Source organism: Ylistrum balloti, unplaced genomic scaffold (genome assembly GCF_031769215.1).
Source record: "Ylistrum balloti isolate Yb309-2 unplaced genomic scaffold, AGI_CSIRO_Ybal_v1 Utg370328, whole genome shotgun sequence".
Taxonomy (NCBI): Eukaryota; Metazoa; Mollusca; class Bivalvia; order Pectinida; family Pectinidae; genus Ylistrum; species Ylistrum balloti.
Genome location: NW_026782239.1, coordinates 232,639 through 249,991, shown reverse-complemented (window position 1 = coordinate 249,991; position 17,353 = coordinate 232,639). Strand labels below are relative to the sequence as shown.

The window sequence follows — 17,353 nt, the reverse complement described above, 5'->3', positions numbered from 1 at the left end:
AGACTAAGGAAGGGGATCTAATACTGAAGACTAAGGAAGGGGATCTAATACTGAAGACTAAGGAAGGGGATCTAATACTGAAGACTAAGGAAGGGGATCTAATACTGTGAACTAAGGAAGGGGATGTAATACTGAAGACTAAGGAAGGGAATCTAAGGAAGGGGATCTAATACTGAAGACTAAGGAAGGGGATCTAATACTGAAGACTAAGGAAAGGGAGTCTAATACTGAAGACTAAGGAAGGGGATCTAATACTGAAGAATAAGGAAGGGGATCTAATACTGAAGACTAAGGAAGGGAGTCTAATACTGAAGACTAAGGAAGGGGATCTAATACTGAAGACTAAGGAAGGGGATCTAATACTGAAGACTAAGGAAGGGGATCTAATACTGAAGACTAAGGAAGGGAATCTAATACTGAAGACTAAGGAAGGGGATCTAATACTGAAGACTAAGGAAGGGGATCTAATACTGAAGACTAAGGAAGGGGAAGGAAGGGGATCTAATACTGAAGACTAAGGAAGGGGATCTAATACTGAAGACTAAGGAAGGGGATCTAATACTGAAGACTAAGGAAGGGGATCTAATACTGAAGACTAAGGAAGGAGATCTAATACTGAAGACTAAGGAAGGGGATCTAATACTGAAGAATAAGGAAGGGGATCTAATACTGAAGACTAAGGAAGGGGATCTAATACTGTGAACTAAGGAAGGGGATCTAATACTGGAGACTAAGGAAGGGGATCTAATACTGAAGACTAAGGAAGGGGATCTAATACTGAAGACTAAGGAAGGGGATCTAATACTGAAGACTAAGGAAGGGGATCTAATACTGAAGACTAAGGAAGGGAATCTAATACTGAAGACTAAGGAAGGGGATCTAATACTGAAGACTAAGGAAGGGGATCTAATACTGAAGACTAAGGAAGGGGATCTAATACTGAAGACTAAGGAAGGGGATCTAATACTGAAGACTAAGGAAGGGGATCTAATACTGAAGACTAAGGAAGGGAGTCTAATACTGAAGACTAAGGAAGGAGATCTAATACTGAAGACTAAGGAAGGAGATCTAATACTGAAGACTAAGAAGGGGATCTAATACTGAAGACTAAGGAAGGGGATCTAATACTGAAGACTAAGGAAGGAGATCTAATACTGAAGACTAAGGAAGGGGATCTAATACTGAAGACTAAGGAAGGGGATCTAATACTGAAGACTAAGGAAGGGGATCTAATACTGAAGACTAAGGAAGGGGATCTAATACTGAAGTCTAAGGAAGAAAGCCAATACTGAAGACTAAGGAAGGGGATCTAATACTGAAGACTAAGGAAGGGGATCTAATACTGAAGACTAAGGAAGGGATCTAATACTGAAGACTAAGGAAGGGATCTAATACTGAAGACTAAGGAAGGAGATCTAATACTGAAGACTAAGGAAGGGGATCTAATACTGAAAACTAAGGAAGAGAATCTAATACTGAAGACTAAGGAAGGGGATCTAATACTGAAGACTAAGGAAGGGGATCTAATACTGAAGACTAAGGAAGGGGATCTAATACTGAAGACTAAGGAAGGGGATCTAATATTGAAGACTAAGGAAGGGAACCTAATACTGAAGAATAAGGAAGGGGATCTAATACTGGAAACTAAGGAAGGGGATCTAATACTGAAGACTAAGGAAGGGGATCTAATACTGAAGACTAAGGAAGGGGATCTAATACTGAAGACTAAGGAAGGGGATCTAATACTGAAGACTAAGGAAGGGGATGTAATACTGAAGACTAAGGAAGGGGATCTAATACTGAAGACTAAGGAAGGGGATCTAATACTGAAGACTAAGGAAGGGGATCTAATACTGAAGACTAAGGAAGGGGATCTAATACTGAAGACTAAGGAAGGAGATCTAATACTGAAGACTAAGGAAGGGGATCTAATACTGAAGACTAACGATGGGGATCTAACACTGAAGACTAAGGAAGGGGATCTAATACTGAAGACTAAGGAAGGGATCTAATACTGAAGACTAAGGAAGGGGATCTAATACTGAAGACTCAAGAAGGGAGTCTAATACTGAAGACTAAGGAAGGGGATCTAATACTGAAGACTAAGGAAGGGATCTAATACTGAAGACTAAGGAAGGGGATCTAATACTGAAGACTAAGGAAGGGAGTCTAATACTGAAGACTAAGGAAGGGGATCTAATACTGAAGACTAAGGAAGGGGATATAATACTGAAGACTAAGGAAGGGATCTAATACTGAAGACTAAGGAAGGGGATCTAATACTGAAGACTAAGGAAGGGAGTCTAATACTGAAGACTAAGGAAGGGGATCTAATACTGAAGACTAAGGAAGGGGATCTAATACTGAAGACTAAGGAAGGGGATCTAATACTGGAGACTAAGGGAGGGAGTCCAATACTGAAGATTAAGGAAGGGAGTCCAATACTGAAGACTAAGGAAGGGAGTCTAATACTGAAGACTAAGGAAGGGGATCTAATACTGAAGACTAAGGAAGGAGATCTAATACTGAAGACTAAGGAAGGGGATCTAATACTGAAGACTAAGGAAGGGGATCTAATACTGAAGACTAAGGAAGGGGATCTAATACTGAAGACTACGGAAGGGGATCTAATACTGAAGACTAAGGAAGGGGATCTAATACTGAAGACTAAGGAAGGGGATCTAATACTGAAGACTAAGGAAGGGGATCTAATACTGAAGACTAAGGAAGGGGATCTAATACTGAAGACTAAGGAAGGGGATCTAATACTGAAGACTAAGGAAGGGGATCTAATACTGAAGACTAAGGAAGGGGATCTAATACTGAAAACTAAGGAAGGGGATCTAATACTGAAGACTAAGGAAGGGGATCTAATACTGAAGACTAAGGAAGGGGATCTAATACTGAAGACTAAGGAAAGGGAGTCTAATACTGAAGACTCAAGAAGGGAGTCTAATACTGAAGACTAAGGAAGGAGATCTAATACTGAAGACTAAGGAAGGGGATCTAATACTGAAGACTAAGGAAGGGGATCTAATACTGAAGACCTAAGGAAGGGGATCTAATACTGAAGACTAAGGAAGGGGAAGGGGATCTAATACTGAAGACTAAGGAAGGGATCTAATACTGAAGGACTAAGGAAGGGGATCTAATACTGAAGACTAAGGAAGGGAATCTAATGCTGAAGACTAAGGAAGGGGATCTAATACTGAAGACTAAGGAAGGGGATCTAATACTGAAGACTAAGGAAGGGGATCTAATACTGAAGACTAAGGAAGGGGATATAATACTGAAGACTAAGGAAGGGATCTAATACTGAAGACTAAGGAAGGGGATCTAATACTGAAGATTAAGGAAGGGGATCTAATACTGAAGACTAAGGAAGGGGATCAAATACTGTGACTAAGGAAGGGGATCTAATACTGAAGACTAAGGAAGGGGATCTAATACTGAAGACTAAGGAAGGGGATCTAATACTGAAGACTAAGGAAGGGGATCTAATACTGAAGACTAAGGAAGGGGATCTAATACTGAAGAGACTAAGGAAGGGGATCTAATACTGAAGACTAAGGAAGGGGATCTAATACTGAAGACTAAGGAAGGGGATCTAATACTGAAGACTAAGGAAGGGGATCTAATACTGAAGACTAAGGAAGGGGATCTAATACTGGAGACTAAGGAAGGGGATCTAATACTGAAGACTAAGGAAGGGGATCTAATACTGGAGACTAAGGAAGGGGATCTAATACTGGAGACTAAGGAAGGGGATCTAATACTGAAGACTAAGGAAGGGGATCTAATACTGAAGACTAAGGAAGGGGATCTAATACTGAAGACTAAGGAAGGGGATCTAATACTGAAGACTAAGGAAGGGGATCTAATACTGAAGACTAAGGAAGGGGATCTAATACTGGAGACTAATGAATGGGATCTAATACTGGAGACTAATTAATGGGATCTAATACTGGAGACTAAGGAAGGGGATCTAATACTGAAGACTAAGGAAGGGGATCTAATACTGAAGACTAAGGAAGGGGATCTAATACTGAAGATTAAGGAAGGGGATCTAATACTGAAGACTAAGGAAGGGGATCCAATACTGAGGACTAAGGAAGGGAACCCGATACTGAAGACTAAGAAAGGGGATCTAATACTGAAGACTAAGGAAGGGGATCCAATGATAGGAGAAAATAATAGATACATTTTACGATACTTGAAAGGACAATTGTTTCTACAAACTAACAAAATATAAGTTTTTAATTAATTTCACATATCGACGTTATCGAAACATACCTGGTATCCTGACGATGAATAAACATAATCGACATGGTCCGAAATACCACGTTTATATTTTGCAATGGAGCGGAGCGAAACGTTTTCTTTCTTTCTTTCATTCTTTCTTTCTTCCCCCTTTTCTTTGCATCAGGTGATTTTATTGAACGCTGTTGTAACCACAATGACAGACAGGTTCAAACATACGAAATTGAGGAGAAAAGATACCGTTTCACTTAAAGCAAATATCACCAGAGGAAATGAATAATTGAAGCTGTTAATTTGAAACTTGTACATTAATTCATGTTGAAACCACGTCCCGGAAGAGCTATTAAAGACAAACTGTTATCTCTTTTCCTTTAATAATATTCTTCATATTATTCGCACGCGATGTAAAATTGATTTTTTTTCATCAGAATTTCTCCGGCAACCTAGACAAGGGATCCAAATTTCATAACATTTCTGATATTATACGGTAATTGATGTATACCGGAACTTATTGCCAAAAACCACACACAATTTTCATGACAGAGAGTTATGATTTAAAATATAGTCTTTTATGATAAGAGATGCATATACCGATGGTGATAATGGCCCGATATGAAAACCATTCAAATGTCAGGTTATCGTTTTAAAGACACTGTCCAAACACAATGATTATAGTGAACTTTCGTTTTTTTCGGTTATTATCATATAGTAGAGAACATGACAATCCTTGTTATAAACTCTACCAGAAGATTGTGTTCCTAATAATGATGATTATTTGTGGTAATAACTGGTGATTATGACCCTATATGAAAACCATTCAAATGACAAGTTATCGTTTTAAAGACACTGTCCAAATACAGTGATTATACTGAACTTTCGTTTTTTTCGGTTATTATCATATAGTAGAGAACATGACAATCCTTGTTATAAAAATCTATCAGAAGATAGTGTCGCTAATAAGTCTTTTACGTAGCTTCACAAGAAATAGAATTATAAATCTATATTTGAAAAGACAGACTCTCGAATAATAAACGTTTTGGTAGAGTGATAAGAAATATAACTAACTTTTCCATTGATGTTGGAACATATCTCGGCTTTAGATTTTACAAACTGTCGGAGTATTCAGGTGTCACATTTGATAAGTCTCAAAGTAGTGGAGACTATGGTTGAAGTACAGGGACTGTTCTGGTTTGTGTTTGAAGTTTATATTCAGTTAGTTGTTGTGTTCTCTGTGGTTTTTCTTGGTTGTGTTTTACGTGTGTGCCTCCCTTCATGGATTTCTTCTTTGTGCGTTTTTTTCCAAGAAAGCGAAAACATTAACATTCTCGGCCCCCATCGATTGTCAAACTTAACGCAATTCCACGTACTGACAAAGTGAAATGAAGGGCGGTAACTCTGAGAAATCAGAATAAAACACTTATCTTTTAAATCGATTTGTTATGATAAAAATCACTGGTCATAGAAAACATTTCTCAAGTAAGATTTTATTTTGAGAAGTAAATATCGAGCTGAAATATTGATTTTGTTGGAGATGTCGAAATGATTCAGAAACTTAAAAACAAAACAAGTCCAGCCATAGACTTAATCCGATTAACTTAAAAACCTGAAATATGTTAGTTTTGCTTCGAAATGAATGATTAAGCAAATTTGAGTTACAGTGTTCTTGAATAATGTCAGAGGTCAAAGGTCACAGGTAAAGTAAAATTACTCAGTTTTCTAAAGAAAAGAAAAAAAGTTTGCATTGTTGATTTGAAAATTAAATCAAGAAAATAACGAAATTAGCAGCAACTTTCATTCAGCAAATTGTCTTTTCAAAAATCGAACTTTGATATTTTTGAACAAAGCTTGGAGACAGAAAATATTTCATTTCATAAATTTTCAATCGTTTTCCAAAATTTCTAATCATGGGATGTTCAATTAAGTGTTTTAAAAATATTTTAGAAATATTTCAGCTTTTGTCTTCATTTACAAATGGTCCCACTACACGTAGATTTTATCAGCTGAAACTTTCCGTTTGGCAGCTTCTGAATAAGAAGTATGTCTGTCGAGAGCCCATTCTAATGCTTTGAATTGGTCTAAATACATGGCAAATATCACCAAAAGTAATTTTCACAAAGGACGAGATGCACTTCATAATCATAGCAGGCACTCTATAAAACCTCTTAAGACGGTCGCGCAACTCGCAAAATAGTGCTGTTATGTCTCCCATTCTCTTAACGGCTCTTCCATTTACATATCATTTGCATACCATATAATTTTGTGTATTTGTAGGTTTCGTGTTTTGCGTACATGCAGTGTTAAGGTTCATAAACTTGTATATAAATAAAAGGATCTAAGCCAATGAAGTTACGAAAGGTTAAATTATTTGAATGTTTAACCTATGAAATCTCTACTACCTTTATAGACCTGACAACAGGTTAAGACGTTTCACCGAATGGGTGCAAGGGAAATGAAACCATTATTAATCTGCTACTCACGATGTACTTTTTAAGACTTCAATTAGGCACTGAGCATCACAGAAGAGTCCAAGAAGGACGAAACAGCTGTATGATGCAGTTTAATACATTGTTTGACTCTACTGTATCTCACTCTAAATTATGAAAAGGTGTTATTTTTTTCTTATGTGTCTTGTTGTACAATCTTCAATGAGTTGTCGTACTTGGTATAATTCTGTGACACCCGTCATAAAAGCAAAATCGGTGTCTTTTATGCTTTGACGGTACATACTGTATAGATATCTGTTTTTATCTAGGAAACGATATTTTGATGAAAGGAATTTGAAAATTCTTTTTTTTTTTAGACCCAATAGTCATATTTATCAGGCGGCTAAGAGCACGTAGATGCACAATTGACTCACCACCCAGGATTATATATTTAAAATATCATTAATGATAGTTGATTTTATCAACCGGATAGATATAGCTACAAGTCAGTTATCAATTCAGTTTGAATTCCTTGAAGTTAACATGGGTGTCAGAGGAAAATCATTCTTTGATGACTCGAATGTACTTCCGGTGTTAAATCACGTGATTTATACGAGCCAATGGTATCTTTCGGGATGTTTGCGTTCACGGACACGCACTTATCAGTGTCGATACTTCTGTGTGTACCCATAACTAAAGCACATGTCCAGTAATCAGTCATTCCGATCCAGCATCCCCTATGGGAGCAATGCAATTATTGAATATCGTGTCCCCATTTGTTGATGAATGCCATCGTTTATATGCCACAACGAGGCCTTGTCCCATAGCGACTATAGTGTTGGTAATCGCACACCGAGTCTTCAAAAGTCCTCTTCAATAAACAGCGGCAGTATACACCTACAGACCCATTTGGTGTCACTTATTTAGCAGAGTCTTCGTACATTTATGGCGAAACGTATATTCGAGGGATTATTTAAAATTTAACGTTAATAATTCAATTTCTTTTGTTTTGTTCGTGTTTGAAAAAAGCAGATGGTAGTCTCTGCTGTTAATATCCACAGTTGCTGTATAGCCGGCTATTTTCGCGGAGATGTAAAATTTTGCTTTTTCGCAGTACTTTAACGTGAAAATCGAAACCTCGAAATAACGAGTCACGTGTGCATAAGACATCTTTTTACGTCCAGGTTGGGACGGAACCAGGAACCAGTTCCCAGTTCATTTTTTCTTAAACGGAACTGGAAACCAGATCCTAGTTCCGTTTAAGAAAAAGCGTTTATGTTGGCAAAACGAAAGGAGGTGCCTAAATTAGAATTTGATTTGCTAAAAGGGGAAAAAAAAAGAAAACGAACCGTTGATCTAATACGCTACCAATGCCTTAATATTGCGATAGAGATTCTTGGAGACCAAGTTCATGTCAACGAATCGTTAAATGAATTACGATTGGGAATACATGTACAAACAAAGCTATAGTCTACATCTTATTTGGATTTTATTTGTCTTAGTTGCCGAATCAATGGATATTTTCGTTCCTGAGATTTACCATTTTCTTTTCAAACAAATGATACATTGATTTAATTCTGTTTTACACATCAATACACGTTCAATGTGCCTGTTTTCAGCCGTGTAGACTTTACATGTTGATTAAGTCAAGAGGATAACTGTTCTCCAGTAACGCCTCAACACGAAATACGTACAGTACTTGTATCAATAAAAAAGAAAGGATCCGAATGAATTTAATGTTTTTTTTTTGTTATGGGACATAATTAGTAACAAATTATCAACAATTAACGACAGAATAATTGATATGTGAAAACAATACATCATTCGGATTTTGGTAATTTGTATCCCTTATAGAATTTTTCATGTTTTAAAGAAAGTTGTGTGAATATCACTTTGCGTCATTTTTAGAGTGTCTGTTTTATTTGATTTTTAAGCCAACACTGCTTTAATCTGTAATTAGTATTTTATTTGATGATTCAAGAATGGACGGTAATTCTGTCTGCCAGTCTGTAGCAGTTTCATACGTTTGTAGATCCGATCAAATTTACAAATATACATGTTCCGACTGATTATTTCTCCGTCGAGGAGTTTTAACACAGAACTGGAGACAATATTTTAAATATTTATCATACACATATCATATTTTGTCGGTTAGTCAACGTGGAGGTAAGAAATTGGATTTGGTGGCAAGGAAGTAGTTGGGTTACCTGCTCTTTGTTACATTTTCTGCAAAAAAGCCAACACTTCGATTGGCAAAATATTGATCATGTAGCAGTTTCATATGTCACCATCATTATACAGAAAATCAAATCATCACTTTATCTCTTGCATTTTTGCTTGGACATGTGAAGCATGACTTTATGGAATTGCGATGGGCGAGAGTGGTTTTTTCCCCAATTTTCAAGTGTGACGTCACCAGTACTTCCATGGTGCCATGCGCATTGCAACGTCATCAACGATAAGAAATAAGAATATGAGTTTGATAAAATGCTGTTTGCATGCACGTTAGCAAAATATTCTTAGTTGTGTGATGAAGAGAATCTCATATTCGATTTCACGTCTATGAAATTTATCAAACTCATCATCATTTTTCCATTTTTCCTCACCTAAAAATTCGAAGATTCATTTTCTCAATATCATGTAAATGCAAAGTTATGTAAAATCCTCTCGGTCGAACCTTTTACATGAAATATCTAGTTTTGATCTCAATATATCAAAATTTGTAGTTTGGATGTCAAAAAACGATGATCAATCAATCAATTAGTTGCGCGATTCTTTTTGGAGATTAAAACTGTTTTTAGAATAAAACATAGCAAACAGAGATTTAACAAAGTAAACTCAACGAATATTTTTATCCAGAGGTCCCATTAATCTCATAAATTGTAAAACACATTTCTCATAAAACAAGATTTGCGCAGTGAGACTTCAAATTAAATTTTTTCTCATCCTTAAAAATGATTGTTTCTTGTTTGTTATTAGATTTGAAACAAAGTAATCACATAAAAGTAGAGTAAGATGTATTTTTCTTTAAAGTATCTTTAACACGAGCGTGTTCTATATTTAGGACATTTTAAGAGATCATAAATAAGTACAGTCTGAGTGTTTGAATTGATCTTTTTAAATATACGTAAACGTCAAACGTTTCTAAGATGTAGATTTTATGGTGATTATTTACCGAATTTAGTACCGCTATACGTGAACCAGAATTGATATGCGGTGACACATGACGTTATCGATCTTTATAAAACCGATCTCAAGGAGAACGGTGGAGTAGACATCAACATCGTGCTCTCAAGCAAGCAGCGAAATGGCAAATACTTTAGTTATTGTCAAGTCAAATTCTATGGAAGTTCTTAAGGTGATGAAATGTTGTGTCATCTTTATATTACTGAATCCCACGAGAATGAATTGCTAATGATAACGTGACAAGCCATCAGAAGCTCATAAACAACTCGTACTGGTTTAGCAACGTTATAATACAACGGAAAATCTATTTCTTTCTTTTTTCATCCATGTCTTTCCATTTCTGTGTTCTATCAATAAAAAAATAGATTGTACGATAGCAGCTGGTCATTTTGGTAGCCTACAATTACAATAGATATATATATATTTAGTCTGCAATAGGGTATTGACGGGAAAGTGAATTGTCTAGGGCCATGCTGGACACGGCAATTGGTTAACAAAGTGTCAGTGCGCTGAGGCTGTGAGGTATGACCCGGGGGGAAGAGGGCAACACCTCGGCAAGACCAACTACGGCGGAATCGTCCGTACATATACACAGATCAATTATTCGACCACCTTCTATCAGTGCGTTATTGTCTAAGACACGCCTAGGGACTACCTCGAGTAGAAAATCAAACAATAGTACACATTTTCTATAATGCTTACCGGGAGCATTCCCTTCAATTATATGCAAATAGAAAACAAAATGGTCTACTTCTTCCTGTAGTTTATGGCCCTGACTACGAACTTTTAATTTGTTATATTGATTTCATGTCAAAGTGAGAAGTAAGAACATTACCTTCTAGTGCGTCACAATCCCGGAACAGATTTCCGTATTGTTGAAACAATATAACGACTCCAGCTTTCATGTGCTCATGGATATCCCCAGATCTCCAGGAACTCCGGGAGACCGACTTCTCTTCCGTATGATTTTTCTGGTCATGGGGATGTTTGTGGAAAAAATTCCTGGCAAATATTGGAGGTTCATACAAAGTCTCGTTGTGATAATGAGCCATCGTTTTATAAACATACTTTCGTTTGTACCAAAGCTCCATATATGAATTGGTATCCGCCGGACGCATCAGTTCTGTGTTATTTGCTCCATATAAACTTATATTTAAACTTGTCGCATTAAATCCTCGATATTCCCAGTAATCTGTTGTCATGGAAACTATTAACAGTACCGTAACATTACCTGCAAAAATCAAGCTACTATAATTGCAAATTTGTACCATTCCCGATTGTATTACCTATGCAGGTAAATGGGTCCCAACATCGAGTATCATATGACATTTCAAACTGACACCATCATCAACAGTTGCACCTGTACTCACACGTTGTAGCACATTCGCGCATGTAATCCTACCTTTGCTGTTAATTATCCTCAGTATCTAACGCTAATTCCGATCCCATTCCGAATGACACCTGGTACCATCTCCGATCGTTACCTGTGCACGTTCATACCTGGAGTCTGTGCCGTTAAGATATTAAAACTTTGTCAATATTCTCTACAAAGTCGCACCTTCCTCTTCGCATGGTTCAGGTCTAAATCCAAGCAAAACAAAATGCCTCCAAATCGATACCATCCCAGAATTTCAAACATCTAACTTTCGCTCGGTATTACATGGGTTTCCTCGTTGTGACTTGGCCCGCTCCAGCCGCCGTGTTCTGTCCTGTTAAAGCTTTGTTCTCCCGACAAAGCGAATATCACTGCGCGGGTATTAATTAAAAACAAAACATCTTAACTTAAGTTTTTTGATCACCATTTCCCGTGAGTTACAGGGCACAGTGCAGTGGACAGATATCAGCAATGTTGTTATATCGATGGAACCTAGACGTATACTCACAACTAACCTGTATCTGTTTATAATTCCACAAAGCATTCGTCCTCATCTAATATTAATTGCATGTGCGACGCGTTTCAATTTAAGCTGTCTTTATGATAAGTTCATGAATAATTTTTTGAAAATTAAACATCTGAGCAGGAAACCGTTAAACCGATTTCCATCTCTTCTTAAAAAGTAAACCATTGAAATATCACGTATGATGATCTCGGCTTACGATCAGTGACAGTGATATCGTTAAAACCTTAATTCCATTCTCACATAGAATTTGATGAATTCGCGCACTTGTGAGATAGGTGAACAACGAAATCCATAGTGGATTATTGTGCTAATTGGTGCAAAATTACCGCGGATGTTAAAAAAAAGAGAAAAGTCGGGAGTATCACACGAACGCACCGTGTAACTGCTTTCTCCCGTGCCACCCCGACAGTTGTGTCCCTCTGCTCTGTGGCACGCGACTCAACTTTGACAATTGTACGACAGAGGATGGTAAATTATTTATGCGAGAAATGTTAATATTTGCTACATTGGAGCTTTCGCATCGCCATCATTTCCTGACAAGTGTCGTAGCCACGGCCCCGTGGGGAAATCTACAGCTAAGGTCCGTGCTACATCGCGGATGCTTCCAGGAGAATATGGGGAGGCGAAACAAGTATTAGTAAACTATGTACAGGCTAATTATATGAAACAATGGGTTCAATTTGAGGTAGAACCCATACTAAACTCCCGGTCGTTCTGTCATGTCCTCGGGGTTTGTGTAATAAAAACAAAGAGCTCTGTTTCAACATAAGTCCCTTGTTTGTGTGCTTATTTACTCTATATACTGCTCATGTGATATCATTTCACGACATTGATCCTTGGTGTTACAGCTTAATAAAATTTCCTATAATCAGTTATTCTCTTGGTACCAAGTTCAATTTGATAATCTTGTCCAAATTATTTGACACTCGAACGCTGTACGACGAGAACCCGACCCTGTGGCTTGCCTTTATATATATATATAACGAGATTGTGTATGTATATATATATATCTTTTCTGATTCCATTCCAATGCTTTTGGTGCAATTCAGTGACATGGAAACCATGGAAAAACGATATCGGAATCAGCCAAGTATGGACGAGATAGGAACAAGCAGTCGATTACTAAGTTATCGGATATTTATGAATCCCCAGGATGGGACACCGGAGAGGCAGAATTTTCAGAAGACAGACCTTTATACAGACAACGTATATGTGTAAGTTTGTGTGTATATATGTACAAGGCTGAGAAATAAGCTTGCTCTATATTTCTTAATATCGAACGCAACGTTTCGGTAGAGTTAGCATTACGTCGCATCCCGTTGAAGTTTGTGTATAGAGTTTCCATCACTGGTTCAACGAACGCGGAGTAGATTTGAAATCAGAACAAAAATTATACAGTCATGTGTCAAACAAGCGCGTAGACTTAAAGAGGATGAAGAAATCTCAGGGCCTCGGCATCGATTTGTGAATCGACTATTATTACGTTATACAAAATGACGGAGGGCTCGAATGTTCCGATACATCATTTCAGCGCGTTCGATGTACAACATGTTATGGTGCGTAATCCAGGTTACCACGCAATCTAACTTCAACAAGGAACTTGGCTGTACGAGACTTTCTTAACCAACGGCTTGTGATAGTGCAGCTTAGCTAAACTAAAATTTTATTTCATACTTCTGTAACAGATTAGAAAAAGAAACAAACAAACATGCAAACAAGCAAACAAACAAACTAAAATCAAAATAAAAAACAAAACCAGCACAAAAAAGGAAAAAAGAAGAAGAAAGAAGAAAAAGAAGAAAAAAAAAAAAAAAAAAAACTGTTCGGCCAGGTTGTATAAATAACAGCATACATCTAGTTAATATTTTTGTTCACGATCGTCCTAAATCTAAATATATGGGCACTACGTTCTCTCTTACCCTTGGATATTTTTAACTCCACAATATATCTTTTCCTGTTTTTTATTCCATACATATATGTAGACTGATAATTTCATTCACTCTTTTATATTTTTGTATGTGAACTTTCAAATGCGTTCCACCCCCTCCTACCATAATGACCCACACGTCACTATTCCCGCCTAATTTTAAACATTCCGTTTATTATCACCCTCTGATTTATTCACGAAGTATTCAATGTATATCGTATTGTCTGATCACTGCCGTTCTCTAATATGTAAACCCTCCGACCTCTATCGTACTATCTGATCACTACCGTTCTTTAATATGTAAACCCTCCGACCTCTATCGTACTGTCTGATCACTGCCGTTCTCTAATATGTAAACCCTCCGACCTCTATCGTACTGTCTGATCACTGCCGTTCTCTAATATGTAAACCCTCCGACCTCTATCGTACTGTCTGATCACTGCCGTTCTCTAATATGTAAACCCTCCGACCTCTATCGCACTGTCTGATCACTACCGTTCTCTAATATGTAAACCCTCCGACCTCTATCGCACTGTCTGATCACTACCGTTCTCTAATATGTAAACTCTCCGACCTCTATCGTACTGTCTGATCACTGCCGTTCTCTAATATGTAAACCCTCCGACCTCTATCGTACTGTCTGATCACTGCCGTTCTCTAATATGTAAACCCTCCGACCTCTATCGCACTGTCTGATCACTACCGTTCTCTAATATGTAAACCCTCCGACCTCTATCGTACTGTCTGATCACTGCCGTTCTCTAATATGTAAATCCTCCGACCGCTATCGTACTGTCTGATCACTACCGTTCTCTAATATGTAAACCCTCCGACCTCTATCGTACTGTCTGATCACTGCCGTTCTCTAATATGTAAACCCTCCGACCTCTATCGTACTGTCTGGTCACTGCCGTTCTCTAATATGTAAACCCTCCGACCTCTATCGTTCTTATTGATCACTACCGCTCTTTTATCTGTAAATTTTTCGACCTTAATCATTCCACTTTGATCACAACAATCCTTCGATAGTTGAAATCTCCGATCACTGTCCTTTATATTTTTTCACGTATAATTACCGCTCTCTGTTATGTAATATCTCCGATAACTGTCGTTCCTCTCTGATCACTACCGCCCTCTGTTATGTGATTTCTCAAATAACTGTCGTTCCTCTCTGACCACTACCGCCCTCTGTTATGTGATTTCTCAAACAACTGATTACTAACGCTATGTGATATGTGAACTCTGAAATCACTCCCTCTAATTTGTGAAATTTCTCACAATTGGTGCCTCTAATTCATGGACTCTGATCACTTTTTCACTTTGATCTCTCATACCTCTACTGATTGGAATCTCTGGTCACTTGTACGCTTTGATCTCTCATACCTCTACTGACTGGAATCTCTGATCACCTGTACGCTTTGATCTCTCATACCTCTACTGACTGGAATATCTGATCACCTGTACGCTTTGCTCTCTCATACCTGTACTGACTGGAATCTCTGATTACTTGTACGCTTTGATCTCTCATACCTCTACTGATTGGAATCTCTGATCACCTGTACGCTTTGATCTCTCATACCTGTACTGACTGGAATCTCTGATTACTTGTACGGTTTGATCTCTCATACCTCTGCTGACTGGAATCTCTGATCACTTGTACGCTTTGATCTCTCATACCTCTACTGACTGTAATCTCTATTCACCTGTACGTTTTGATCTCTCATACCTCTACTGATTGGAATCTCTGATCACCTGTACGCTTTAATCTGATCTCTCAAACCTGCACTGACTGGAATCTCTGATCACTTGTACGCTTTGATCTCTCATACCTGTACTGACTGGAATCTCTGATTACTTGTACGCTTTGATCTCTCATACCTCTACTGACTGGAATCTCTGTTCACCTGTACGCTTTGATCTCTCATACCTCTACTGATTGGACTCTCTTGTCACCTGTACGCTTTAATCTCTCATACCTGTACTGATTGGACTCCCTGTTCACCTGCACGCTTTAATCTCTCATACCTGTACTGAATGGACTCCCTGTTCACCTGTACGCTTTAATCTGATCTCTCAAACCTGTACTGACTGGAATATCTGATCTCTTGTACGCTTTGATCTCTCAAATCTCTGCTGACTGGAATCTCTGATTACTTGTACGCTTTGATCTCTCATACCTCTACTGATTGGAATCTCTGATCACCTGTACGCTTTGATCTCTCATACCTGTACTGACTGGAATCTCTGATCAGTTGTGCGCTTTGATCTCTCATACCTCTGCTGACTGGAATCTCTGATCACTTGTACGCTTTGATCTCTCATACCTCTACTGACTGTAATCTCTATTCACCTGTACGTTTTGATCTCTCATACCTCTACTGATTGGAATCTCTGATCACCTGTACGCTTTAATCTGATCTCTCAAACCTGCACTGACTGGAATCTCTGATCACTTGTACGCTTTGATCTCTCATACCTGTACTGACTGGAATCTCTGATTACTTGTACGCTTTGATCTCTCATACCTCTACTGACTGGAATCTCTGTTCACCTGTACGCTTTAATTTCTTACACCTCTACTGATTGGACTCTCTTGTCACCTGTACGCTTTAATCTCTCATACCTGTACTGATTGGACTCCCTGTTCACCTGCACGCTTTAATCTCTCATACCTGTACTGAATGGACTCCCTGTTCACCTGTACGCTTTAATCTGATCTCTCAAACCTGTACTGACTGGAATATCTGATCTCTTGTACGCTTTGATCTCTCAAATCTCTGCTGACTGGAATCTCTGATTACTTGTACGCTTTGATCTCTCATACCTCTACTGATTGGAATCTCTGATCACCTGTACGCTTTGATCTCTCATACCTGTACTGACTGGAATCTCTGATCAGTTGTGCGCTTTGATCTCTCATACCTCTGCTGACTGGAATCTCTGATCACTTGTACGCTTTGATCTCTCATACCTCTACTGACTGGAATCTCTGTTCACCTGTACGCTTTGATTTCTTACACCTCTACTGATTAGAAACTCTGTTCACCTGTACGCTTTAATCTCTCATACCTGTACTAATTGGACTCCCTGTTCACCTGTACGCTTTAATCTGATCTCTCAAACCTGTACTGACTGGAATCTCTGATCACTTGTACGCTTTGATCTCTCATACCTGTACTGACTGGAATCTCTGATTACTTGTACGCTTTGATCTCTCATACCTCTACTGACTGGAATCTCTGATTACTTGTACGCTTTGATCTCTCATACCTCTACTGACTGGAATCTCTGATCACCTGTACGCTTTAATCTCTTATAATTCTACCGAGTGGACTTTCTGATCTCGTGCACTAATATGTATGATACTCCTGATCTTTAATGCCCATGTTGAATCCTTGTCCCTTTGATTTCCTAATCTATGAACCCATTGTTGACGATCGCCTCCTTTTGGACTCTTACGTCATGTTTTCTAATTTTTTTATCTCCTGATAAATAACCAATAGTCTATAAACAATGGATATCATTATTATCAAATTCCATCTTAAGTAATTGTTAAAAAAATACTATCAAGTGTAGATTAGTGCTTGTAGTACTTCCGCTTGTTTGGGCGTCAACTAGTCTTGTTCTATAATCGATAAATCCTTGATAAAAATACA

The 17,353-nt window shown here is 38.0% G+C and overlaps 1 protein-coding gene across 1 annotated transcript in view; it reads right to left on the bottom strand.

The window, feature by feature from the left end:
* The window catches only part of LOC132553431 (uncharacterized), a 29,712-nt gene extending 18,572 nt beyond the window's left edge, over positions 1-11,140 (bottom strand). Inside the window, exon 1 of the mRNA XM_060217675.1 lies at positions 10,705-11,140. Coding sequence (XP_060073658.1) covers positions 10,705-11,140 — 436 coding nt within the window. The remainder of the gene's footprint in view (positions 1-10,704) is intronic.
* Between the last annotated feature and the right edge of the window lie 6,213 nt (positions 11,141-17,353).